The sequence below is a fragment of the Delphinapterus leucas genome, chromosome 15, assembly GCF_059928025.1.
Source record: "Delphinapterus leucas isolate spDelLeu-1000000601 "Yukka" chromosome 15, BTC_Dleu_Yukka2, whole genome shotgun sequence".
NCBI lineage: Eukaryota > Metazoa > Chordata > Mammalia > Artiodactyla > Monodontidae > Delphinapterus > Delphinapterus leucas.
Genome location: NC_143143.1, coordinates 58356488 through 58384262, shown reverse-complemented (window position 1 = coordinate 58384262; position 27775 = coordinate 58356488). Strand labels below are relative to the sequence as shown.

At 44.4% G+C, this 27775-nt stretch overlaps 1 protein-coding gene across 2 annotated transcripts; it reads left to right on the top strand.

The window, feature by feature from the left end:
• Positions 1–210: 210 nt before the first annotated feature.
• AP5S1 (adaptor related protein complex 5 subunit sigma 1) lies at positions 211–27634 on the top strand. 2 transcript variants are annotated; one of them, XM_022592919.3, is made up of 3 exons: positions 211–584; positions 1660–1848; positions 3147–27634. In XM_022592919.3, the coding sequence occupies exons 2-3, from the start codon at positions 1676–1678 to the stop codon at positions 3571–3573; spliced, it is 600 nt and encodes a 199-aa protein (XP_022448627.1). In that variant the 5' UTR covers positions 211–584; positions 1660–1675; the 3' UTR covers positions 3574–27634. The 2 variants fall into 2 exon arrangements, with proteins under 2 accessions (XP_022448627.1, XP_030618803.1); XM_030762943.2 differs by lacking the exon at positions 211–584 and having other exon boundaries at positions 591–1848.
• Positions 27635–27775: the final 141 nt, after the last annotated feature.

The window sequence follows — 27775 nt, the reverse complement described above, 5'->3', positions numbered from 1 at the left end:
CCATTCCAAACCGAGCCCTAGTCTTAACCCACCGCAAGAACCCACAACCCAGAAGCCCTCCCCGCCAACTACGTAAATATGCACGTTTCCCCACAAGCCTTCTTTCCCGGAGCTAAAGCCCAACAACCTGAATTTTAACAGGCGCCCCCGTGATTCCCACGCATATCGGCCGGTTGGAGACCTCGGCCCTGCACCTTCAGACCCCGCCTCTTCCGGAAAGGCCACGCACCGGGTCGGGCGCCCCCTCGTGGCTTCCAGGGGAAGTGGCCTGGGGCTCGACTGGTCTAGGGCTTCGAGTGGAAACCCCGCGTACCCAGTCAGTGAGTGACCAGCGTGGGCCGCGCCGTGAACCCGGAGCAAGGGGCTTTTGGTCCGACGGTGAAAGTCGCCTGAGCCCGAGGTCCAGGTGTCGGAAGGCCACCCACGCCTCGAATCCAGAGCACAGCTCGGGATGTGAGGCCCCGCCCCCCCTGAGAGCGTCACTCTCGCGCGCGCACCCGCTACTGGCTTGCGCAACCGCCATATCTCCCCTTTAGCCGAGTGAAGTGGCTTGTTAGTAGAAGTCCGTGTGCACGGAAGAAAAGGTGAGTGTCTCGCCTCGAGGACAGCGGCCCGGGGTTGCAGGGCACACTCAGTCCAGGGTGCCCCCTCCTTAGGCTTGGCTAGCTGGGGCAAGCAACTACAGTCCCCCAGAGGCACAGCGCCACAGGGTTGCGCGAAGTAGTGACGTAAAATGTCTTGGCCGCTACCATTTCTCTGTGGGGGGCGGGGGGGGGACGCGGTGGCGAAGGCTGATGACGGCTCTGATTGCGGGTAGAGGGCCGCGGGAGATCAGTCGAGGTCTCCGAGCTACGGGTTTCAAAGCGCTGTCGCGAACCTTCCTGTTTAACCAGTTTAAACTCACGATCTATTTACCCTTAGCTACAGATATCTGCTTACCGTCTACCCGCTGCCTTTCACCCCCGGGGTGGTCACTGAGCCAAACACCATTATTATTACTATTTCTTGGTCTTTATTTTGGCGTGATCTCAAGCTTACGGAAAATTTCAAGACTGTTCTTATAAAGAACTCCTGTATACTTAATTTTCCAATTAAGTTAGTTGCAGATATGATGCCCCTTTACCTCTATATTTATAGGTACTTCAGTGTGTATTTTCTAAAAACAAGGACATTCTCCTACATTCAAAATCAGGTAACATCGATCAAGGCTGTTATCTAACCTGTAATCTGTACTTAAATGCTTCCAGTTGTCCTAGTAATGCCCTATGTTGAAACTATCTTTTTCTCTGCCAGGGCTCCTATCTAGTATCGCAGGATGCATTCGACTGTCTTTTCTCTTTGGCCTCCTTCAGTCTGGAGCAGCTCCCCAGTGTTCCTTGACTCTGATGACTGACATTTTTCAAGATTCCTGGCTGGTTGTTTGTAGATTTGGCTTTGGGGTTGTCTAAGATATCTTAGCTGCTAGACTCTTATGGACAGAGTTGGTGCTGACCACATTCAGAGGCTGGGCGTGTGTCTTGGGTGACTGAGGAGGAACAGCGACCAGCCACACCAGCCTTCAGACACACTCCCAGGCCTAGCTAGGCCAGATCCTTTCTGTGGTTGCCTCCCCTCTGGGGTTTTGCACTCATCTCACTGAGGTCTCTGGCTTTCCTGTAGCATCCATCCCAGAGCCATGGTCCATGCCTTCCTCATCCACACCTTGCGGGCCACGAAGGCTGAGGAGGGCCTTTGCCGAGTGCTCTACTCCTGCTTCTTTGGTACCGAGAATTCACCCAATGACGCACAGCCACATGGTGCTGAGAGGGACAGGCTTCTCCGAAAGGAGCAGATTTTGGCCGTGGCCAGGTAACACAGTCCAGCCCATTGAATACACACTGATTATGATAGGTTTTCTGGGGGGCACAGAGAAACAGGAGGACTAAGAAGCAGAGAGAAAGTTTTAGAGTAGTGCTTTCAAAGAGTCTTCCACAGTTGTCACAAGTATTATATGAAAAAGGGTTAAAGACATAATAATGCTATTATCATCATCATTTATTATAGTTAGCATTTATGGTAATTTTTTTTGTAGTTAGCATTTATTGACCTGTATGTACTAAGCATTTTATGTTCTGAGCATTTCGTGTATATGAACTCATTTTATCTTTGGAACAGTCTTTTGAGGTAGGTACATTATCCCCACCTTACAGATGAGTAAACTGAGCTACAGAGAGTTAAAGACATTTAACCTGTCTAAGGTTATGCATCTAGAAAGTGAAAGAGTTGGGATTTGAGTGTAAGCAGTACAAATTAAATATGCTGTGCAGTGCAGGACTTTTCAGGGCCCTTAGTGTTCCTTTAAGCTTTATGAATCTCTAAGGAGGAGAGAGAATGTGGTTTATGGGAATCTGCGCCAAGAGCCTCCCAAAAGCCCGGGATCCACAGGGTACAGTTGGGAAACACTGTTCTAGATGGGATGGCTGACCTTGGACCTTCTCCTCCCAGACCCAGTCTGAACCAGCAGGTACGAGAATCTCCTGGCCCCTCTGTGTTTTGGGTGGGGGGATTAACACTCTGGGGCAACCCTGGGCCAGCCTCTTGTTTATCTCTTTGTTCTGCTGGGCTTCCTCCCCCTTATGTGGCACAGAAAACCAAACGTGTCTTTAAGAGCAGCCTGTACATGGCCCAGATTGGAAGGTGATTCATGAGAGATAAGAGAGTAATTTCAAAAGCTGGATGTCCAAGTGCAAGGTTTTTCTTTTTTATTTGGAGAGGGCTGCAGGATGGGGTGAGGGTGGAGAGGTTGGACAGCCTGGGTTGGACATAGCTTTTACTCCACTTCTCATCTCTTGTTGAGATGTTGAGGAGGCCTCTGTGAAGCAGGTAGGGGCAGGATCTTCATCCCCTGGTACCTTTTCCCAGCCCAAGGAGCTGTGTTCAGAACCTGCCTTCTCTTGGCCACATGGAGTGAAATGGTTCAGGGCCTGGAGGCTGGAGCCTGGATTCCCATCTGGGCTTATGCTCCCTGCTCTGTGGCCCTGGGCAGGTCACTTCACTTAGTCTTTCTGGGGCTCAGTTTCTGCATCTAGTTATGGGGATAATGGCAGCTCCCAGCTCCAGGGGTGGTCCTGAGGGTGACAGGTCAGTGACCCACCTATTCTCTACAGGCAGGTGGAGTCCATGTGCCAGCTGCAGCTGCAGGCATGCGGCCGGCCTGCTGTGGACCTGCAGCCCCAGTCCTCAGATGACCCAGTGCACCTGCGTGAGTCCCCATGTGGGGCCTTCCGCCTGACGGCAGGGGACCCTTTCCAGGAGCCTCGGACAGTGGTGTGGCTAGGCGTGCTCTCATTAGGCTTCGCCCTGGTGCTGAATGCCCACGAGAACCTGCTGCTGGCAGAGGGCACGCTTCGACTGCTGGCCCGCCTTCTCCTTGAGCACCTCCGGCTGCTGGTCCCCACTGCCAGCCTCCTGCTGCGGGCTGACTACATCGAGGGCATTCTCACCCGCTTCCTGCCCCATGGTCAGCTGCTCTTCCTCAATGACCAGTTTGTCCAGGGTCTGGAGAAAGAATTCAGTGCTGCCTGGCCCCGCTGACCCCTCAATGGGATGGGACTCCCTAAGAGGGCAAGGAGGGAGGATGGGGATGGACGGATATACAGCCAGGTAAAATTTGGCATCTGCCTCCTTCCCAGCCTCCTCCCAGCTCTGGTGTGCTGCCACACCCAGGACAAATGGATGGAACAAGCTGGCAGAAAAGGGGGCCGGGGAGAGGGTAGAGAGGAGGAATCACAGAGCTTCCTATGCCTGGAGTGACCTCGTGACTTATTCAGACTGCTGCAGCAGGCCAGCCCCGCTTGTCCTTGACCCCACTTTCTCCCATCCCTGCCAGCCAGCCGCAAACAGTCCACCAGCCACTAGTGCTGGGGCAGTAAGGAACGGCCGCTTGGAACTCAGCCCACTTTCTTCCAAACCCATAGTCATCGCAGTGCAAAAGCAGTCTCTGAGATTTCGAGGGTCAGGGAACTGGCTTCTGCCTTTGCACCTACTTAGGCGCCATCATCAAGGATTTTGTTGGCGAGGGCCTGCTCAGTGTCCAGCCCCACCACAGTTCACAAAGGTGTGAGTTGTTCAGCAGAGAGGCTCCATAGCTCATTTTGGCCCCAGCCCATGCCCACCGGCAGCCATGAGATAATCATGGGCTTACTTTGTCTGCAGGGAGAGAGGGTGGTGGTGGGTGAGAGAGGTCTGATGTTGTCCTTCTCAGTTTGAATTAAAAGCACTGAGTGTGTGATTTCATCCTCTGTTTCTGTGAGTTTGATTAATTCACGTCTTTTCCTGTGCCACTCTGAGCTGGGTGTCTGAGCCTTCGTGGTCAAGTATGTCCCCAAGAGACTTCTTGGGAGGCTCTCCACCTCTTGTCCCCCTCATCACTTCTGTCTCCTTAAATGCCTCCTTCGGATGGTAGCACTTGCTTCCTCTACCAAAATGTGGTGGGTTGGTGTGGATCCCTGAGAAGCAGAGCCTGAGACAAGGATTAGGTACAAGCAGTTTATGTTGGAGGTGATCCCAGAAAGCACTGGAAGGGGTGGCAGACCATACAGGTGTGTTATCAAGGGTAGGTAGGGAGCTAAGTGCACTAAGTGCCCCTGGGGGCCAGTACACAGCAGTCACCTCTGAATGACCTCACCTGAGGGGTGAAGGACTGTGGGTGTTTGTCTGGAACCCCCTTCCGTCTGACTGTGAGTTGGTCCCAAGGCAAATTCCCTGGCTCTTTCTGCCCCCACAAAAAGCCCTTGGGCCTGCCTGCACCATGGTCAGGCCCAAAAGGTTATGGATGGGGCACCCAACTGCTGTTCGGGAGTCTTTACTCAGTAGCTCCTAGTGATGGTTTAAAATGATTCAGTTGGGTAAAACCTCAGTTATATCTATTTTCACGATCTACTTGTGACCTGTGAGGTATGGCTTTCTTGCATGGGCAGAACAGGCCTCCTCCTAGGTGGTCAGTGTGCAGGTGTGGGCCTGGTCTCATGTTTGCCAAGTATTAGTTGCCCTTCGGCACCCAGGAAGAACCCACCCACACTCACTTTGGAGGCAGCACCTGTGATTGGAGTTTTGCCCTTCCAATTCTGCAGTGAAGGCCATCAGCCATGCCATGCCTTCCGTCACCACCATCACTACTAGGACAAGGCCACCTTCTCCATCCTAGGGTGCCACAAATCACCCTCTGACCTTGAAGCACTAAAGGGACCTCAGTCTGTATTTGTGGCAAGCTGTGCCACTGGAAATGTCCCAGAGGCCCCAGTGGGACACCCCTGCCCTATAAAGCCTGCTTTCTTGGCCTGCTACTCCCCTCACTCCAGGCTGGTGGTCCTTGCCGAGTGGCTGTATTCTCACAAGAACAGGCCCCTCTGACTTTGGTTGAAGGGCTCAAGCTTGGGTGGTCTGAAACCTTTCTGCCTATTTTTCAAACTGAACTTGAGGAAGAGGGTGAGACCCTATTCCCCTAGAAGCTGTGGGAAATTGGGGTTAGGTGAGGCTTGTGGTGAGGCTTGAGGTGAGGCTACTTCCTCCCATCAAGTAGAGGAAACTGATACACAGAATGGCAGAGAGTGAGATCCTTCCCCGAGGCCACTGAGCCCCTGGTTTCCGTGGTTCCAGATGCCCAGTTAGTTTCTTTAATCATTCGAGTTTGCCCAGTGCCCTTTCTTTATATTCCCACTTTTGCCCCAGTACCTCTGAGCCGGGTTTCCACCACAACTTCTTACGCTTGCTTCACTTTCATCGAGCCTGCCTTGGCCCTGACACTCTACTAGGTGCTATGCATGGTATAAGATGACTTGCTAGGATTTTGATTGGGAATGCATTGAATAGATGAAGATGAAGTTGGGAAGAACTGACATCTTGACAATATTGAGTCTTCTATCCATGAACAGGGAATATCTCACCACTTATTTAGTTCTTTGATTCTTTCATCATAGTTCTGTAGTTTTCCTTAAGGAGATCTTGTACACATTTTGTTAGATTTATATCTAAGTATTTCATTTTTGGGGGTGTTAATAGTAATGTTTTTTTTTTTTTTTGCGGTACGCGGGCCTCTCACCGTTGTGGCCTCTCCCGTTGCAGAGCACAGGCTCTGGATGCGCAGGCTCAGTGGCCATGGCTCACAGGCCCAGCCGCTCCGCAGCATGTGGGATCTTCCCGGACCGGGGCACAAACCCGTGTCCCCTGCATCGGCAGGCAGACTCTCAACCACTGCGCCACCAGGGAAGCCCAGTAATGTATTTTTTTTTTAATTTTAAAAAATTTTTATTTATTTTTGGCAGTGTTGGGTCTTCGTTGCTTCATGCGGGCTTTCTCTAGTTGCACCGAGTGGGGCTACTCTTCGTTGAGGTGCACAGGCTTCTCATTGTGGTGGCTTCTCTTGTTGCGGAGCACGGGCTCTAGGCGCGCGGGCTTCAGTAGTTGTGGCTCGCGGGCTCTAGAGCACAGGCTCAGTAGTTGTGGCGCACGGGCATAGTTGCTCCGCGGCATGTGGGATCTTCCCGGACCAGGGCTTGAACCTATGTCCCCTGCATTGGCAGGCGGATTCTTATCCACTGCGCCACCAGGGAAGCCCAGTAATGTATTTTTTATTAGTATTGAAGTATAGTTGATTTACAATGTTGCATTAGTTTCTGGTGTATAGCAAAGTGGTTCGTTTATACATATATATACATATTCGTTTCCATTATGGCTTATTACAGGATATTGAGTATAGTTCCCTGTGCTATACAGTAGGACCTTGCTGTTTATCTATTTTATTTATAGTTGTTTGTACCTACTAATCTCAGAGTCCTAATTTATCCCTTCCCCACCCCCTCTTCTCCTTGGCAACCACAAGTCTGTTCTCTATGTCTATGAGTATTTCTGTTTTGTAAATAAGTTCATTTGTGTCATATTTTAGATGCCACATATAAGTGATATCATATGGTACTTGTCTTTCTCTTTGTGACTTACTTCACCTAGTATGATAATCTCTAGGTCCGTCCATGTTGCTGCAAATGGCATTATTTCCTTCTTTTTTATGGCTGAGTAGTGTCCCATTGTATGTATATATACCACATCTTCTTTATCCATTCATCTGTTGATAGACATTTAGGTTGCGTCCGTGTCTTGGCTATTATAAATAGTGCTGCTGGGGACTTCCCTGGTGGTGCAGTGGTTAAGAATCTGCCTGCCCATGCAGGGGACATGGGTTCGAGCCCTGGTCCAGGAAGATCCCACATGACGCGGAGCAAGTAAGCCTGTGTGCCACAACTACTGAGCCTGCGCTCTAGAGCCTGTGAGCCACAACTACTGAAGCCTGCGTGCCTAGAGCCTGTGCTCTGCAACAAGAGAAGTCACCGCAGTGAGAAGCACGTGTACTTCAAGGAAGAGTAGCCCCTGCTCACTGCAACTAGAGAAAGCCCGCACGCAGCAACGAAGACCCAGTGCAGCCAAAAATAAATAAAATTTTAAAATAAATAAATAAATAAATCAGTAGTGCTGCTATGAACGTTGGGGTGCATGTATCTTTTCAGATTACAGTTTTCTCTTTTCCCGATATATGCCCAGGAGTGGGATTGCTGTATCATATGGCAACTCTGTTTTTAGTATTTGTTTTCCATATTGTTTTCCATAGTGGCTGCAATGGTAATGTATTTTTAATTTCAAATTCCATGTCTTCATTGTTGATATAGAGGAAAGGGAATGATTTTTGCATATTAACCTTATATCCTACAACTTTGCTATGATTGTTTATTAGTTCCAAGAGTTTTTTTGTTGATTCTTTCAGATTTTCTGCATAGACAGTCATGTCATCTGCTAACAGATATGGTTTTATTTCTTCCTTCCCAATTTACTTACCTTTTCTTTCTTTTTTTTTTTTTTGATCTTATTGCATTAATTAGGACTTCCAGTACAATTTGAAAAGGAGTGGTGAGATGAGACATCCTTGCTTTTTTGCTGATCTTAGTGGGAAAGCTTCTAGTTTCTCACCATTGAAGTATGATGTTTCCTGTAGGTTTTTGTAGATGTTCTTTATCAGGTTGAGGAAGTTCCCCTCTATTTCTAGTTTGCTGAGCGTTTTTATCATGAATGGATGTTGGATTTTGTAAAATACTTTTCCTGTATCTATTGGTATGATCACGTGATTTTTCTTCCTCAGTCTGTTGATGTGATGCCATTAATTAATTTTCAGATGTTGAGCCAGCCTTGCATACCTGGGATAAATCCCACTTGGTCATGGTGTATAATTCTTTACATATTGTTGGATTCTATTTGCTAATATTTTGTTGAGGACTTTTGCATCTGTGTTCATGAGTGATATTGGTCTGCAGTTTCCCTGTATGCCTTTGTCTGGTTTTGGTATTATGGTAATGCTGGCCTCATGAAATGAGGAAGTATTTCCTCTGCTTCTATATCTTCAGGAAAAGATTTTAGCAAATTGGTATATTTTCTTCCCTAAATGTTTGGCAGACTACCAGTGAATCCATTTGGGCCAGCCTTGAATTTTTATTTATTTATTTTAAAATTTATTTATTTATTTATTTAAATCAATTTTTATTGGTGTATAGTTGCTTTACAATGTTGTGTTAATTTCTACTTGAATTTTTTAAATGTTTATTGTTTTAATTAAATTTCGTTTTCTAAACAGGTAACATGGTTTAGAAATCAAAATGATAAAAATGTTTTTACTGAAAAACTTGGTCCTGCCTCTGTCCTCATCTACCTGTTTCCCCCTCTGCCCTAATGTATAATAGCCTTCTAGGTTTCCTACATATCTTTCTATCTCTCTTTATACAAATATAAGCAAATACGTACTTTTTTTGGCTGCGTTGGGTCTTTGTTGCTGCGCATGGGCTTTCTCTAGTTGCGGCAAGCAGGGGCTACTCTTCTCTGCAGTGCGCGGGCTTCTCATTGCGGTGGCTTTTCTTGTTGCGGAGCATGGGCTCTAGGTGCGTGGGGTTCAGTAGTTGTGGCACATGGCTCTCAGTAGTTACAGCGCACGGGCTTAGTTGCTCCATGGCATGTGTGATCTTCCCAGATCAGGGCGCAAACGCGTGTCCCCTGCATTGGCAGGCGGATTCTTAACCACTGTGCCACCAGGGAAGTCCCTTACGTGTATTTTGATTCTACTTCCTGCTTGCACGGTTTTCTTACACAATAGATTGCCTACTATATATAGGATTCTGCACTTGTTTGTTTCATTTAACAATGTACCTTGGAGATCTTTTTATAGCAGTACATAGTATTATTATTCTTTTTTTATTCTTATCCATTGTGTGGATATATTGTAGTTCATTTAGCAAACTAAAAATTACTGTGAAACAGTTCACATTAAAAAAGTGCTTAGAATTATAAAATGAGCATCTAAGTATTAATCATTCAACTTTTTAAAAATAAATAAATTTATTTATTTATTTTTGGCTGCATTGGGTCTTCGTTGCTGCACGCGGGTTTTCTCTACTTGCGGCTAGCGGGGGCTACTCTTCGTTGCGGTGTGCAGGCTTCTCATTGTGGTGGCTTCTCTTGTTGCGGAGCAGGGCTCTAGGCGTGCAGGCTTCAGTAGTTGTGGTGTGCAGGCTCAGTAGTTGTGGCTGGCGGGCTTTAGAACGCAGGCTCAGTGGTTGTGGCACATGGGCTTAGTTGCTCTGCGGCATGTGGGATCTTCCCAGACCAGGGCTGGAACCCGTGTCCCCTGCATTGGCAGACGGATTCTTTTTTTTTGTTTTTGTAAATTTATTTTGTTTCTTTATTTTTGGCTGTGTTGGGTCTTTGTTGCTGTGTGTGGGCTTTCTCTAGTTGTGGCGAGTGGGGGCTACTCTTCCTTGCATTGCGCAGGCTTCTCATTGAGGTGGCTTCTCTTGCTGCGGAGCATAGGCTCTAGACATGCGGGCTTCAGTAGTTGTGGCACATGGGCTTCAGTAGTAGTGGCTCGCAGGCTGTAGAGCGCAGGCTCACAGGCTTAGTTGCTCCGCAGCTTGTGGGATCTTCCCGGACCAGGGCTCGAACCCATGTCCCTGCATTGGCAGGCGGATTCTTAACCACTGTGCCACCAGGGAAGTCCAACTCATTAATCTGTGCTTTTATTTTCATTAAGTCCTTCCTTCTGCTTTTATTTGGTTTATCTATAACTCTTTAAGGGTGCTTATTAATTCTTCTATTTTCAGTCTTTTTTACAAAATTGGTATTAGTGGACTTCTCCTGGCAGTCCAGTGATTAAGATTCAGCGCTTCCACTGCAGGGGGTGCAGGTTCGATCCATGGTGGGGGAACTAGGATCCCACATGCTGTGCAGAGTGGCCAAAAGAAAAAAATAATTGGTATTAGTGTTTAAGTTATGAATTTTCCTCTGACTGCTGCTTTAGCTGTATCCTACAGGGGTTCTGACATTTAGTATTTTCACTGTTGATATTTTCTAGAAAATCTAGTTTCTTTTTTTTTTTTTTCGGTACGCGGGCCTCTCACTGTTGTGGCCTCTCCTGTTGTGGAGCACAGGCTCCGGACGCGCAGACTCAGCAGCCATGGCTCACGGGCCCAGCTGCTCCGCGGCATGTGGGATCTTCCCGGACTGGGGCACGAACCCATGTCCCCTGCATTGGCAGGCAGACTCTCCACCACTGTGCCATCAGGGAAGCCCCATTTTTTTCTTTTTCCTCTCTGATTCCCCATTTTTGTACAATTTCCTAAGAACAATATTCCTGAGTTCTTATATGTTAAAAAACATTTTTTTTGGAGCCTTTATACTTGCTCTTTTTGCCTGGGTGCCCCAAAGATTCTTTGTCTTCTAGTAATATTACTAGACTATATATTTTAGTATATTGTTTTTTTCAAATGTATATTGAAATCCTTTTTTATTTTAGAAACATTTTCCTGAATTATATTTTTAAATAGCTATTGTATTTCATTGTTCTTGTTCCTTTCAGGTATGCCAGTTATGCACTACTTGGCTCTCCTCTGCCTGTCATCCATAGCTTTCTTTTTTCCCCCATAATCCCCTGAACATGGCAGATCCCAGGAAGCAGGAAAAGAAAAAGCACGCCCTGAAGATGAATCTTGTATTTCAGTGAGGTAGGAACTGCATCACAATGACACCCCTGGACTCAGTTTAGCTTAACGTAGGAGAGAGCCTGCAGGCTATGAAGTTCATGAGGTTCACCCATGTGATTCAGATCTCTGCCTTCTGGGTGGTTTGAGGTCTTCCACCCCTGTGGAGCTGGCCCATCCTTCAGTATTCCAATACCAGTTGCTTGAGCCCTCATCCTGCCTGAAGTGGGATACTCGGTACTGCCCCAGCACATCATATGTCTCCTGGCCATCACTTGTTCTCATCTTCTGATTTTGCGGCATTGTCCTTCTCACTTGGGTCTCAGTGCATGTGGCTCCTCCCTTCTCTCTGCCCTGATGTGTCTGCTAAGAATACATGCTCTTTTATATTGTGTCTCTTGTTTTCTACATTATACTTAACACCTGGCACATAGCACGCCCCCAAAGAATCAGGTATCTGGGTATAGCAGACTTTTACTAAAGTTTAGGGGGATAGAGGAGAGTTACAGAATCACAGAGCAAAAAACTTAAGATTGATTGTTAGACACTTGTGTTCCCTCAGTCTCTTGACCATTCCCCCCAAGGGGGTCTTCTCACTCCTAGTTCCCCCTGGTCCTTGGCTTCCCATCAACTTCCAGGTTGCTCCCTTCTGCTTTATTATTATTATTTCTTTTTTACTAAAATCTGTTTTTCCTTCTTTTTATTGTGAAATATACATAACATAAAATTGACCATTGTAACCATTTTTTAAATGTATAATTTAGTGGCATTAAGTACACTTTTACATTATTGTATCTTTTTTTTTTTTTGACTGCACTGCGTGCCATGCAGGATCTTAGTTCCCTGACCGGGAACTGAACCTGCACCCCCTGCAGTGGAAGTGCGGGGTCTTAACGACTGGACTGTCAGGGAAGATCCTGTACTAATTTTTAATAGCTTTCTTCACCCCACCCCCATTATATGTGTTTATTTGTGTGTTTTATAGTTTAATGTTTCTTTTTCCCATCAGATTATAATCTCCAAGAGGGTTTATATTGTCTCTTGTTTTCTACATTATACTTAACACCTTGGCACATAGCAGGCCAGGTGAATGAATGAATTCATATTGAATGAATGAATGCATGAATGAATAGGTGGTTTATAGAAGCCCCTTGGGGCCAAGGATTCTGCAACATCACCAAGTAACAACTTTTTCTTTCTCCTGGGAAGCAGATAGAAACAATAGACTGTGTTATCTCTCAAGGTAGGTACTGCCCAGGATCACAAGTCCCTTTCCCAGGTGATAAGCTGCTTGTTGCGGCAAAGGAAACATCATGTAGCATCTGCAAGTTTCCTGCTGCAAGGCCCTCTGTGTTCAGAAGTTATGAGTTACACTGGCTTGCTTTCACATTTCTATTAATGAATAAGAATGATCTTTCCCCTCAGTGTTCTGAAAGAGGTTAGAGTTATGATTGGCTGTTACTACAGGCCTATGATTTCTGCCCCTAGGAAAGGTGAGTAAAAAAGTGGTCAGAACTCCTGCTCTTTCTGAAAGTCACCTGGAGATGGCTTTATCCATCCTAGTTATACAAGCCACACAAGCTTGAGGGCCCAGAAGTCTTTGGACCAGCAGAGATTCCACCTTCAGCTAGAGCTGGGAGCAGAGCATTTACTGTCTGGGCATTGTTTGTAATTGATACTTAATCAGAAGCAAAAAGACATTAAAACCCTTTGATAGGTCTCTGGCTCATGTGGCCCTGTAATATCCATGTGATAAAAACAAAGTAAGGGGCTTCCCTGGTGGCACAGTTAAGAATCCGCCTGCCAGTGCAGGGGATGTGGGTTCAAGCCCTGGTCCGGGAAGATCCCACATACCTCAGAGCAACTAAGCGCATGTGCCACAACTATGGAGCCTGCGCTCTAGAGCCCACGAGCCACAGCTCCTGAAGCCTGTGCGTCTAGAGCCCACGTTCCGCAACAAGAGAAGCCACTGCAATGAGAAGCCCGTGCAGCGCAACGAAGAGTAGCCCCCGCTCGCCACAACTAGAGAAAGCCCACGCTCAGCAACGAAGACCCAACGCAGCCAAAAATAAATGATAATTAAAAAAAAAAAATCTTAAAAAACAAAAGACAGGGCTTCCCTGATGGCGCAGTGGTTGAGAGTCCGCCTGCTGATGCACGGGACACAGGTTCGTGCCCCGGTCCGGGAAGATCCCACATGCCGCGGAGCGGCTGGACCCGTGAACCATGGCCGCTGAGCCTGCGTGTCCAGAGCCTGTGCTCCGCAACGGGAGAGGCCACAACAGTGAGAGGCCCGCGTACCGCAAAAAACAAAAAAACAAAAAGTAAGTCCTGGGCAAGAGGAGCCTTCTCTGATCCGGAGAGGTCCTAAGGTAGGTGGTCGATAACAAAATGATCAGTAAAAATAAGTTTCCTATGTCCATGAATAATGAGTTAGTACATATAATGAAAGACAAGATCTCATTCAGGATAAAGACAAAAATACAAAATACCTAGGATCCGACATAATTAGAAATACATTGTGTCTATACAGAGAAGATCTATGAAATCTACTGAGATGCTAAAACCAGTCAGTGAAAGATTGATGAGGAACAGGACTTTTATGTAGCCTTTCAGTGAATTAGTTATTAGTTACAAATGAGGAAATAGTAAATTTATCGTGGAGAAACTGGAGGGCACCCAGTTTATCAAGTGATCGAAGTGAACATCCCCAGTAATGGGACAAATGGACATCCTGTGCCTCCTGATGTGCAGGAAGGACACAGTGTCACTTCTGAGTGTTAAAAATGTTTAACTTGGGGGCTTCCCTGGTGGCGCAGTGGTTGAGAGTCCGCCTGCCGATGCAGGGGACACAGGTTCGTGCCCCGGTCCGGGAAGATCCCACATGCCGCGGAGCGGCTGGGCCCGTGAGCCATGGCCGCTGAGCCTGCGCGTCCGGAGCCTGTGCTCCGCAACGGGAGAGGCCACAACAGTGAGAGGCCTGCGTACCGCAAAAAAAAAAAAAAAAAAAGTTTAACTTGAATCTGATCAGGAGGATGAAACCAAACAAACCCAAATAGAGGAAAATTCTGACCTGCAGTCTTTAAAAATACCAAGGCAGTGAAAGGCCGAGGAACTGCTTCAGATTAAAGGAGATCAAAAAACATGACAACTCAAAGCAATGGGTGATCAAAGTTGGTTACTGAATCAGGAAAAAATTGTTATTGTCTGGGCATTATTGGGACAATGATGGGACTTGGAAGCCACAGACTTTCAAGGGATTCATGGATAGAATTCGTGGGATTCTGCAATTCAGATGGGGAAAAAATGCATCTTTTTCACTAATTACTATCTGAAAGTAAGTTTTAATTGTTCTTTGTTCTACTTTATTATATAAAATGTATGAAATGCTGCTGAGACTTTGTAGTGTATTGTGAAGTACCTGCATGGTTTAAACTGATTGCATTTTCAATAATAGTGTTTTCTCTCCCCTCTGTGTTGGTGCATAAAGGTCTTTCTGTTGGTAGGATTCCGTATTTACCCAACATTACACATATTTAAAGTGTACAATTTGATGAGATTTGACGTATGTATATACTCATGAAACAGTCACCACAATCAAGATAATCAACACATCTATCACCTCTCCCCTAAAGTGTGCCTTTTGTAATTTCCTCCCTTTTAAAATGTTGGCTACAAGTGACAATGCTATTAGCAGGATCTGATACTTGGTCACCAAAAGAAATTTTGGGTGTTTTAGTATCATTATAGAATTGATGCAGATACCTCAGATTATCATCTTTGCATGACACTATTTACATATTTATTTACTGAAACATTTGTTTAATACTTTAATGTATTTCAGTATTGGGTTTTGTTTTGTTTTGTTTCTTTGTAACCCTATGTATCTTTAAATGCCTTTAAAAACATTGTTCTGGCCTACAGACTTTACCAGACAGCCCAAGGAGTCACTGGCCCAAACCAAGTTAAGTGCTCATGTTCTAAAGAAACAGAACAGCCCCATGTGTGAGACCCTCATGTTCTGGCCTGTAGGGCTCTTCCACAGGCCAGTCCCCATATGGCCCTTTCAGAAACAAGCCAACCAATGGATGTGTGCAGAACTTCCTTCATGCTTTTTATTGCCTCACTCTTAATGTGAACAAAGTTCACCAGACATTTGGGGAAAGCCTACAACATAAAAGAGAAACTAAATAAACAGCAAGAAATGGTTTCAGAGGAAAACCATGCAGGGAACATAAAAGATTTTTTTTTTTTAAGAAGGCTTTCTAATTGCTCTCTTTAGTAATTAGCTTCAGAAAGATATCACATCCATAAAGCAAAACCAGGAAGAACAGATAACAAGAATGAGTTCTCAATGTTATTCCTTACATTAAAAATTAATTAGAAGATTTAGAAAATAAAGTTAAGGAACCTAAGAAACAGGATAAAATAAAGGGACAGAAAAGGGAAGGTACAGGGAATCTTGTTGCTTTGCCCAAAAAAAGGATCCGAGTACTTGGGATTTGCTAGCTAGTTCCAGAAGTGGGAGGCATGGTGGGGGCTGTGGACTAGTGTGGTAGATTACCCTGACTTTTCAACCCACCATTTAATCACACCCTTGCGGTGTGAATTTACCTCACCTTCTGGACGAGGTGGAGTCTATTTCCACTCCCCTTGAATCTGGACTAGCCTTGTGACTTGCTTTGGTCAATAGAATGTGGCAGAAATGATGGACCATTTGGAGCCTAGGCCTAAAGAGCATTTTGCTCTCTCATGGAAACCTGCCCAGCCATCATGAAAACAAGCCTAGGCTGGCCTGCTGGCGGATGAGAGACCACATGGGCAGAGATGATCCATCTCAGCTGAGCCCATCCTAGGCCAGTCAGTTCCCAACAGAATTGGCAACTGACTTCAAAGTCATGAGTGAGCTCAGATAAGATGAGAACTACCTAGCTAAGCCCAGCCCCAAATCACCAACCCACAGAATTGTGAGCTAAATAAGTGGTTGCTATTTTAGTCTGTTACATGTTGGGGTAGCTTTTTTTTTTTTTTTTAATTTATTTTAGGCTGTGTTGGGTCTTCATTGCTGCGCACAGGCTTTCTCTAGTTGTGGCTCACGGGCTGTAGAGCACAGGCTCAGCAGTCGTGGCATACGGGCCCAGCTGCTCCGCGGCATGTGGGATCTTCCCAGACCAGGGCTTGAACCCATGTCCCCTGCATTGGCAGGCGAATTCTTAACCACTGTGCCACCAGGGAAGTCCCTGGGGTAGCTTTTTTACTCAGCAAAAGCCAACTGATACAACTGGCTCCCTCTGCCTCCTTCTAGAGTGTTTTCCTATGTTGGACAGAGGCTAGAAAGTAAGAAACTGCATTTCCCAGATTTTTTTTTTCGGCCACGCTGTGCAGCATGTGGGATCTTAGTTCCCCGACCAGGGATCGAACTCGTGCCCCCTGCATTGGGAGTGTGGAGTCTTAACCACTGAATCGCCAGGGAAGTCCCTCCTGGATTCTTTTGCAGCTAGAGTTATGAGTATTAAGGTCTGACAATTAGATGCCCCACCAGAGATTGGGGGTGGGGGGCAGAGGCCATCTTCCTGCTGTCACTTATGCTGACAGCAAGGACACAGAGATGCAAGGTCTAGAGCCAGTCTCAGCAGCCGGACTCAGCATATTCCTGCATCAACCAGATGTTGAGACAGAGCCATGTGGAGCTGAGGGTGGCAGCAGTGGCCTCCTCAGTTCTGACCATGGTTATGGTAATGTGCTGTTGAACTCAGTTACTCCAGTGGCAGCCTTCTGACTCCTGCTTCTCCATTCCCCCTCACCATTTTGCACCAGCTAATTCCCTGTATGAAATTCCTTCCTGTGAAAAAACTGACTCTGCCAAGTGTTGGTGAAGAAGAGGACTGTGCTGGAGAACCTGGATCCATCGATATACTTGCTGGTGGTAGTATAAAGTGGTGCAACCACTTTGGAGAATTGGTTGGAAGCTTCTAATAAAGCTAAACATACCCTACCCTCTTGTTCACCAATTCTTAAATGCGTGCATAACTCCACAAAGAGACTTATATGTGAATGTTCATAGCAGCTTTATTCCTAATAGCCTAAACCCCGAAAAGGCTGAATATTCCACTAAAAGTAGAATAAATAAACAAATTGTGATATATTCATATAATGGGATACTGCTCAGCAATGAAAGAGAAATTCCTGACACACGGAACAACATAGATGGATGTCAACAATGTTGTGTAAAAGATGCCAGAGACAAAACAGTATGTATTATATGATTCCATTTATATTAAATTCAAGATCAGGCAAAACTAAACAATGATGATGGAATCAGAATAGTGACTGAGGATGGAGACTGAAAAAGGAGTACAAGGGAACTTTCTGGGGAGATGGAAATATCCTAGATCTTGATCTAGGAGCTGGTTACACAGGTATTTACTTGGATAAAAAGTAATCAATTTTCACAGTTAAAATGGATGTATTTCACGAAATGTAAATCATGCTTCAAGAAACAAAAACCTTTTGTGCACATAATACCTACAGTGATTTCTGTTTTCTGCACTGAGCTCCAGATCCTGGGGGAGGGGCCCTAGGAAAAGAGACAGCAAGAGGGCCTGAAAGCAAGTCAGGCACCAATAAGTGTGACAGGAAGCTGGGGTCTTGGAGGGATGTGGCCAGGGAATGGCCTTCTGTGTTGGGGGAGGTGTGTGAATTTTAGGAACTCCAATATCTAACTTTGAAGGCATGTCCTACCCATGCACTCATTTCCCTGTTTTTCCCCAAACTGCAAGTAAATGTCTGTTGCCAAGCAACTTATGTCAGTAGTTCTCAGAAAGGAAGGGCAGGATGGCAGCCCCTGAGTGGCAGGTGATGAGTAACACAATGTCCTGAGGTTGGTGAGGCCACACTGACCATAGGGGGCTGGATAGCCCCAGAGGCGCTGGCTGCAGCAGGGATCGGACCCATGAGCTGACACAGACCAAGTCCCTTCCTCCTCCTGAGACCCCTGAGAGGTAAGGTGGACTCATACCAGACCAGACCCTTTTATGTCCTTCCCATGTGGCTGGGCGAGGCAAGGGTGATTCCAGGAAGCCAGAGGACTCAGAGATCCGGCACTGTAGAAGAGAAAATACTAGAAGAAAAGACACCAGAGTGTTACCAGTAGTTTTTTCTGGGTGGTGGATTATAAGTATGAATTTTGGTTTTCTTCCTCAAACTTTTCTGTTTTTCCCCATACTAACTTTATAAGCATGTATTAATTTTTCATAATAAAGTTGACAGTGTGAAAAAATAAAATAGTTTAAAGAATAACAATTTTAAAACTTATTACTTGAAATGAGGTTGTAAAGGCAGGGATTATATTTTGTTTTTCAGTTTGGAGAGTCCCCTGAAGGAACTTAGACATTTGAACATGTACATTTTTGGGGCCCTCTGGCACTATCTTTGGGCCTGACTTTGGTCTCTGGGGGGAAACATGAGCTGGTGGTTGCTGAGTCATAGCATGTGAGCCACAGCCTTCCTTGGAGCACTGGTCTGGAGACATGCCTGGGGATGAACTTTACTGGTGAGGGGGCCTCCTAGGACCTCAATGGAGCGGGAGGCGACCTGTGGTATAGATCACTCTCTGGACTTGCCTTTCCCCTAATAAATGCACAATGATCAATAAATTTTATTCATGAAATAGGGTGGGATGCAGTCAACAGTGAAAGATAATATAAATAGCTGGATAGAGTCAAAAGATGATTTTTAAATTTCACTTAAAAATTTTCATTTTCAAATAATTTCAGACTTACGAAACAGTTGCAAAAATAATACAAATGTTTACATCTTACATAACCACAGTACAATGACCAAAACCAGAAAATTAACTGTAATAGAATATTAACTAATCCAAAGGCCTTAGTAAGAGTTCATCATTTGTTCCACTGATGTCCTTTTTCAGTTTCAGGGTCCAACCCAGAATCCCACATTGCTTTTAGTTGTTATGTTTCTTTATTCTCCTTTAATCTGGAGCAGTTCCTCAGTCTTTCCTTGTCTTTCATGTCCTTCACATTTTTGGAGAGTTATTCTATAGATCAGTGCTGTCCAATACAACTTTAAAAAAACTGGCCAATAGAACTTTCTGTGATGATAGAAATACTCTATATCTATGCTGTCCAATATGATAGTCATTAGCCACATGAAAATAGCATTTGAAATGTGGCTAGTGGGGATGAGGAACTGAATTTTACTTTTTTTTTTTTTACATCTTTATTGGGGTATAATTGCTTTACAATGGTGTGTTAGTTTCTGCTTTATAACAAATGAATTTTACATTTTATTTAATTTTAATTAAAATAGCTATATGTGGCAAGTGGCTATGGTATTGTGTAGGACAGCTGTTGAATGTTCCTTATTTTGGGTTTCCTCAGATTATGAGTTTTAGCAAGAATACCATAGAGGTGATGTTGTGCCCTCCTTTGGTTCCCTGAAAAAGGTGGCAGGAAACTACCTAGACCTGGATTTTTATTGTGGCAAAATATACATAATGTAAAATTTACCATTTTAACCAGTTTTAATTGTAAAGTTCTGTGGCATTAAGTACATTTACATTGTGCTTTCATCACCATCATCCATTCCAGAACTTTTTCCTCTTCCCCAGCTGAAACTCTCTACCCATTAGACCCTAACTCTCCATTCTCCATTGCCTCAAGTCCCTGGCAATCACCATTCTACTTTCTACTCTGTGAATTTGACTACTCTAGATCCCTTATGTAAGTGGAGTCATACAGTTGTCCTTTTGTGACTGGCTTATTTCACTTAGTATAATGCTGTCAAAGTTCATCCATGTTATAGCGTATGTTAGAATTTTCGTCCTTTTTAAGGCTAAATAATATTCCATTGTATGTATATACTATATTTTGTTCTATCCATTCATCCATCAATAGACATTTGGGTTGCTTCTCCCTTGTGGCTATTGTGAATAATGCTGCTATCCTGGTGGCCAGTAAATGAAAGAGAGCTATGACTGCACCCTCAAACTCGGTACCTCTGCCAGTGTTAATGGTAGTAGGACTAACGGCCTTCCAGACAATGGTTTCACAGATGTTGGTGGCAATAAAGAGGGAAATCCCAGACCCCAAGCTGTAACCCTTCTGTAGCAGCTCATCTAACAGCAGCACAATCAAACCAGCAACAAACAACTGAATGATGATAAGGAGACAGATTCCAGAACCCATTTCAGCGGGATCCCCGTACATGCCCGTCATGACATACACAATGGCTTGCCCAATGGTAATGATCATACCAAATAGTTTCTGGGCTCCATTGAATAGGGCTCTATCTTTGGGTGTATCTCCAACTCTGGGCTCTATCTTTGGGTGTATCTCCAACTTCAATGATTTTGGCTCCAGCTAACAACTGCATAATCAAACCAGATGTTACAATAGGGGAGATACCCAATTTCATTAACATTCCTCTGTGGGATGCAAGAATAACTCTCATCCAGTAGAAAGGATCTGCAGAATCTGATGACATGATTCCAAACAGTGGTATCTGACAGCATACTAAGAAGATGAAGAGAGTTATAGCAGTCCGTAGTACCTTCTCTCCAAACTTGATTTTCCTTTCATGTTTCTGAATTTCTGGTAGAACTGCACAGAAAGGTTTGATAACTTCTAAAAATTTGATGCCCATTGTGGCGGCTAGGACAGCCGGGCTGGGCCCTGATACCTCGGCGCGGCCTTTGCTCGCGTCCCGCGGCTTGGGCCTCGGGGCCCACTCCCGACACGCTCCGGCCTGCCCCGCCTATTTTTACTTTTTTGAGGAACTGCCGTACTGTTTTGCATAGCAGCCGCACCATTTCACATTCCCACCCGAAATGTATAAAGGTTCCAATTTCTCCATATCCTTGCTGACACCTCATTTTGTTTGTTTCTTCTATAATAGCTGGTTGATATTTGCTGTAGACTGGTTTTGTCTGCTCCACCCCCCCCATTCATATATTGAAAACTAATCCCCAATGTGACGGTATTTGGAGGTGGGGTCTTTGGGAGGTGATTAGATCATAAGGGTGAAGCCCTCATGAATAGAATTAGTGCTTTTTTTTTTGGAATTTTATTTATTTTTTTATACAGCAGGTTCTTATTAGTCATCCATTTTATACACATCAGTGTATAGATGTCAATCCCAATCTCCCAGTTCATCACACCACCCCTTCCCCACCCCCGCGCTGCTTTCCCCCCATGGTGTCCATACGTTTGTTCTCTACATCTGTGTCTCAATTTCTGCCCTGCAAACCAGTTCATCTGTACCATTTTTCTAGGTTCCACATATATGCGTTAATATATGATATTTGTTTTTCTTTCTGACTTACTTCACTCTGTATGACAGTCTCTAGATCCATCCACATCTCTACAAATGACCCAATTTCGTTCCTTTTTATGGCTGAGTAATATTCCACTGTATATGTGTACCACATCTTCTTTATCCAGTCATCTGTCAATGGGCATTTAGGTTGCTTCCATGACCTGGCTATTGTAAATAGTGCTGCAGTGAACATTGGGGTGCATGTGTCTTTTTGCATTATGGTTTTCTCTGGGTATATGCCCAGTAGTGGGATTGCTGGGTCATATGGTAATTCTATTTTTAGTTTTTTAAGGAACCTCCATACTGTTCTCCATAGTGGCTGTATCAATTTACATTCCCACCAACAGTGCAAAAGGGTTCCCTTTTCTCCACACCCTCTCCAGCATTTGCTGTTTGTAGATTTTCGGATGATGCCCATTCTAACCGGTGTGAGGTGATACCTCATTGCAGTTTTAATTTGCATTTCTCTAATAATTAGTGATGTTGATCAGCTTTTCATGTGCTTCTTGGCCATCTGTATGTCTTCTTTGGAGAAATGTCTATTTAGATCTTCTGCCCATTTTTGGATTGGGTTGTTTATTTTTAAAATATTGAGCTGCATGAGCTGTTTATATATTTTGGAGGTTAATCCTTTGTCTGTTGATTCGTTTGCAAATATTTTCTCGCATTCTGAGGGTTGTCTTTTCATCTTGTTTATTATGGTTTCCTTTGCTGTGCAAAAGCTTTTAAGTTTCATTAGGTCCCATTTGTTTATTTTTGTATTTCTTTCCATTACTCTAGGAGGTGGATCAAAAAAGATCTTGCTGTGATTTATGTCAAAGAGTGTTCTGCGTATGTTTTCCTCTAAGAGTTTTATAGTGTCTGGTCTTACATTTAGGTCTCTAATACATTTTGGTTTCATTTTTGTGTATGGTGTTTGGGAGTGTTCTAATTTCATTCTTTTACATGTAGCTGCCCAGTTTTCCCAGCACCACTTATTGAAGAGACTGTCTTTTCTCCATTGTATATCCTTGCCTCCTTTGTCATGGATTAGTTGACCATAGGTGTGTGGCTTTATCTCTGGGCTTTCTATCTTGTTCCATTGACATATATTTATGTTTTTGTGCCAGTATCATATTGTCTTGATTACTGTAGCGTAGTCTGAAGTCAGGGAGTCTGATTCCTCCAGCTCTGCTTTTTTCCCTCAAGGCTGCTTTGGCTATTCGGGCTCTTTCGTGTCTCCATACAAATTTTAAGATTTTTTGTTCTAGTTCTGTAAAAAATGCCATTGGTAATTTGATAGGGATTTCATTGAATCTTTAGATTGCTTTGGGTAATGTAGTCATTTTCACAATATTGATTCTTCCAATCCAGGAACATGGTATATCTCTCCATCTGTTGGTATCATCTTTAATTTCTTTCATCAGTGTCTTATAGTTTTCTGCATACAGGTCTTTTGTCTCCCTAGGTAGGTTTATTCTAGGTATTTTATTGCAATGGTAAATGGGAGTGTTTCCTTAATTTCTCTTTCAGAATTTTCATCATTAGTATATAAGAATGCAAGAGATTTCTGTGCATTAATTTTGTGTCCTGCAACTTTACCAAATTCATTGATTAGCTCTAGTAGTTTTCTGGTGGCATCTTTAGGATTCTCTATTTATAGTATCATGTCATCTGCAAACAGTGACAGTTTTACTTCTTCTTTTCCAATTTGTATTCCTTTTATTTCTTTTTCTTCTCTGATTGCCATGGCTAGGACTTCCAAAACTATGTTGAATAATAGTGGTGAGAGTGGACATCCTTGCCTTGTTCTTGATGTTAGAGGAAATGCTTTCAGTTTTTCACCATTGAGAATGATGTTTGCTGTGGGTTTGTCATATACAGCCTTCATTATGTTGAGGTAGGTTCCCTCTATGTCCACTTTCTGGAGAGTTTTTATCATAAATGGGTGTTGAATTTTGTCAAAAGTTTTTTCTGCATCTATTGAGATGATCATATGGTTTTTCTCCTTATTTTTGACTGCACTGGGTCTTCATTGCTGTGCGTGGACACTCTCTAGTTGCGGCGAGTGTGAGCTACTCTTCCTTGCAGTGCGTGGGCTTCTCACTGTGGTGGCTTCTCTTGTTGCGGAGCACGGGCTCTAGGCGCGTGGGCTTCAGTTGTTGTGGCACGTGGGCTCAGTAGTTGTGGCTTGCAGGCTTAGTTCCTCCACGGCATGTAGGATCTTCCCAGACCAGGGCTCGAACCCATGTCACCTGCATTGGCAGGTGGATTCTTTTTTTCTAAATATCTTTATTGGAGTGTAGTTGCTTTACAATGGTGTGTTAGTTTCTGCTGTATAACAAAGTGAATCAGCTATACATATGCATATATCCCCATATCTCCTCCCTCTTGCATCTCCCTCCCACCCTCTCTATCCCACCCCTCTAGGTGGACACAGAGCACCGAGCTGATCTTCCTGTGCTATGCGGCTGCTTCCCACTAGCTATTTTACGTTTGGTAGTGTATATATGTCCATGCCACTCTCTCACTTCGTCCCAGCTTACCCTTCCCCCTCCCTGTGTCCTCAAGTCCATTCTCTATGTCTGCATCTTTATTCCTGTCCTGCCCCTAGGTTCTTCAGAACCTTTTTTTTTTTTTAGATTCCATATATATGTGCTAACATATGGTATTTTTTTTCTCTTTCTGACTTACTGCTCTGTGTATGACAGTTTCTAGGTCCATCCACCTCACTATAAATAACTCAATTTTGTTTCTTTTTATGGCTGAGTAATATTCCATTGTATATATGTGCCACATCTTCTTTATCCATTCATCTGTTGATGGACACTTAGGTTGCTTCCATGTCCAGGTGATTGTAAATAGAGCTGCAATGAACATTGTGGTACATGACTCTTTTTGAATTATGGTTTTCTCAGGGTATATGCCCAGTACTGGGATTGTTGGGTTGTATGGTAGTTCTATTTTTAGTTTTTTGAGGAACCTCCATACTGTTCTCCATAGTGGCTGTATCAATTTACATTCCCACCAACAGTGCAAGAGGGTTCCCTTTTCTCCACACCCTCTCCAGCATTTATTGTTTGTAGATTTTTTTTTTTTTTTTTTTTTTTTGCGGTACGCGGGCCTCTCACTGTTGTGGCCTCTCCCGTTGCGGAGTACAGGTTCCAGACGCACAGGCTCAGCGGCCATGGTTCACGGGCCCAGCCGCTCCACGGCATGTGGGATCTTCCCGGACCGGGGCACAAACCTGTGTCCCCTGCATCGGCAGGCGGACTCTCAACCACTGCCCCACCAGTGAAGTCCTGTTTGTAGATTTTTTGATCATGGCCATTCTAATTGGTGTGAGGTGATACCTCATTGTAATTTTGATTTGCATTTCTCTAACGATTAGTGATGTTGAGCATCGTTTCGTGTGTTTGTTGTCAATCTGTGTACCTTCTTTGGAGAAATGTCTATTTAGGTCTTCTGCCCATTTTTGCTTTGGGTTCTTTAAAAAAAAAATTATTTATTTATTTATTGGCTGTGTTGGGTCTTCGTTTCTGTGCATGGGCTTTCTCTAGTTGCGGCGAGCGGGGGCTACTCTTCCTTGCAGTGCGCGGACTTCTGATTGTCGTGGCTTCTCTTGTTGCAGAGCACGGGCTCTAGGCGCGCGGGCTTCAGTAGTTGTGGCACGCGGGCTCAGTCGTTGTGGCTCGCGGGCTCTAGAGCTCAGGCTCAGTAGTTGTGGTGCATGGGCTTAGTCTGCGGCATGTGGGATCTTCCCGGGCCAGGACTCAAACCAGTGTCCCCTACATTGGCAGGCGGATTCTTAACCACTGCGCCACCAGGGAAGCCCTGTTTGTTTTTTTGATATTGAGCTGCATGAGCTGCTTGTATATTTTGGAGATTAATCCTTTGTCAGTTGCTTCGTTTGCAAATATTTTCTCCCATTCTGAGGGTTGTCTTTTCATCTTGTTTATGGTTTCCTTTGCTGTGCAAAAGCTTTTAAGTTTCATTAGGTCTCATTTATTTATTTTTGCTTTTATTTCCATTTTCTAGGAGGTGGGTCTAAAAGGATCTTTCTGTGATTTATGTCATAGAGTGTTCTGCCTATGTTTTCCTCTAAGAGTTTTATAGTGTCTGGCCTTACATTTAGGTCTTTAATCCATTTTGAGTTTATTTTTGTGTATGGTGTTAGGGAGTGTTCTAATTTCATTCTTTTATATGTAGCTGTCCAGTTTTCCCAGCACCACTTATTGAAGAGGCTGCCTTTTCTCCATTGTATATTCTTGCCTCCTTTATCAAAGGTAAGGTGACCATATGTGCGTGGGTTTATCTCTGGCAGGCGGATTCTTAACGACTGCACCACCAGGGAAGTCCGTAGAATTAGTGCTTTTTTAAGAGAGCTCCCTTGCTCCTTCTGCCTTCTGAGGACACAGTGAGAAGACTGAGTCTGTGAACAAGGAAGACAGCCCTTACCAGACACCTAATCTGTTGGCACCTTGATCTTGGACTTCCCAGCCTCCAGAACCAAGAAATAAATGTTTGTTGTGTAAGCCACCCAGCCTATGGTATTTTTGTTAGATCAGCCCAAATGCAGTAAGTCAGTATCTCATTGTGTTTTTCAGGAAGCTGTATTTTTTAAAGCCTTGTAAGGTCCAGCAAAGACAGAGGATGACAACTGCATTTGAAAGCCAGTCACCATACTCCCAATGGTCTTCCTGCAAGAATTAGATATGAGGTCACTGAATTTGGGGTGGGTAGCAAGCAGGAGTAAATTCTCAAACTAATCAACATTCACCCTGTCTTGGCTGAGCTGGCTTTATCACAGTTGAGTTCAGGTGTGATGTTAACAACATTTTGTAAATGCTGAATGTTGTGAAATATCCACAGGGTTACTACATAAAGTAATAAAATCTCATCTGAATGGTGTTCAGACATCTTTCTACGATTCAGTTTGGTACCACTGATTTTGGAGACAGGTGTGTGCTCAGGCATTTGCAAGTGATCTCAGCCAAACCTCTTAGCCCTCAGTTGTCTGTCTTTATTTTTTAAGTTTTTAAAATTTTTTTTTATTATTTTGAAAAAATTTATTATTTATTTATTTTTGGCTGTGTTGGGTCTTCGTTGCTGCGCACTGGCTTTCTCTAGTTACAGCGAGCGGGGGCTACTCTTTGTTGAGGTGCCCAGGTTTCTCATTGCGGTGGCTTCTCTTGTTCCGGAGCATGGGATCTAGGTGTGTGGGCTTCAATAGTTGTGGTACAGGGGTTCAGTAGTTGTGGCTCGTGGGTTCTAGAATGCAGGCTCAGTAGTTGTGATACAGGGGCTTAGTTGCTCCGTGGCATGTGGGATCTTTCAGGACCAGGGCTCAAACCCATCCCCTGCATTGGCAGGTGGATTCTTAACCACTGCACCACCAGGGAAGCCCTGTCTTTCTTTTCAAAGTCGCAGTATAAAGTGTAACAACACTTTTTCTAAAAGAATTGTTTTTGATGTGACTTTTTTTTTTAAGTCTTTATTGAACTTGTCACAACATTGCTTCTGTTCTATGTTTTGGCCTTTTTTTGGCCACGAGGCATGTGGGTCTTAGCTCCCCGACCAGGGATCGAACCTGCACCCCCTGCATTGGAAGGCAAAGTCTTCACCACTGGACCGCCAGGGAAGTCCTATAAAGTGTAACAATCTTAAGTGTATAGATGATGTATTTTTACATATGTGCAAGCCCAGGTACCCACCACTCACATCAAGATATTGAATCATTTCCATCACTCCAGAAGGCTCTTTTGTACCCCCTCCTCAACATTCCCCAGAGGTAACCAGTGATATGATTTCTGTTTATGTAGACGAGTTTTGCCTGTTTTTGAACCTTATCGTACCTTGTGGCTGGGAACAGACAGCATGTACTTTTTGTGCTGGGCTTGTTTAGCCATGTTGCCCATTCATCCTGGTAAGATTCATGCATGTTGTATCGATAGTTTTTCGCCTTTGTTGTTTTTCACTTCTGTGTACACCACAGTTTGTCTCTTCTCCATTCTATTGATGGACATTTGGGTTGTTTCCAGAGTTTGCCTATGTCAGTACAGCCACTATGAACATTATCTATTGTGCATGTTTCCAGGTGGACTCGTAGGTCAACCAGGAGTGATTGCTGGGTGATAGGGTTGGCATATGTTTAACTTAAGAACTGCCAGACGTTTTTCCAAATCTTTTTTTTTTTTCCAAATCTTTTAATCTTTCTTTAAAATAGGAAAAAATAAACCTCTACCTGGTTATTTTGCGATATTTAATGGGCCCTAAGGTATAAGACTTTAAGTCTGTACCTGGAACACAGTGGGCACTCAATAATTGCTGGCCTCTGGCCCAGCAGAGGAAGGGCGAGGCGGTAGGCGAGCACTGCCGTGAGGTACCGCCCTAAATCATTGATCGGAGGAGGCCTT

What these genes read in the sequence shown, in the direction of transcription:
- AP5S1 (XM_022592919.3), top strand. Translation starts at nt 1,676, where the DNA reads ATGGTCCATGCCTTCCTCATCCACACCTTGCGGGCCACGAAGGCTGAG. An exon ending in CAGATTTTGGCCGTGGCCAG is followed by an intron (nt 1,849 to 3,146) that starts GTAACACAGTCC and finishes TATTCTCTACAG; the next exon opens with GCAGGTGGAGTCCATGTGCC.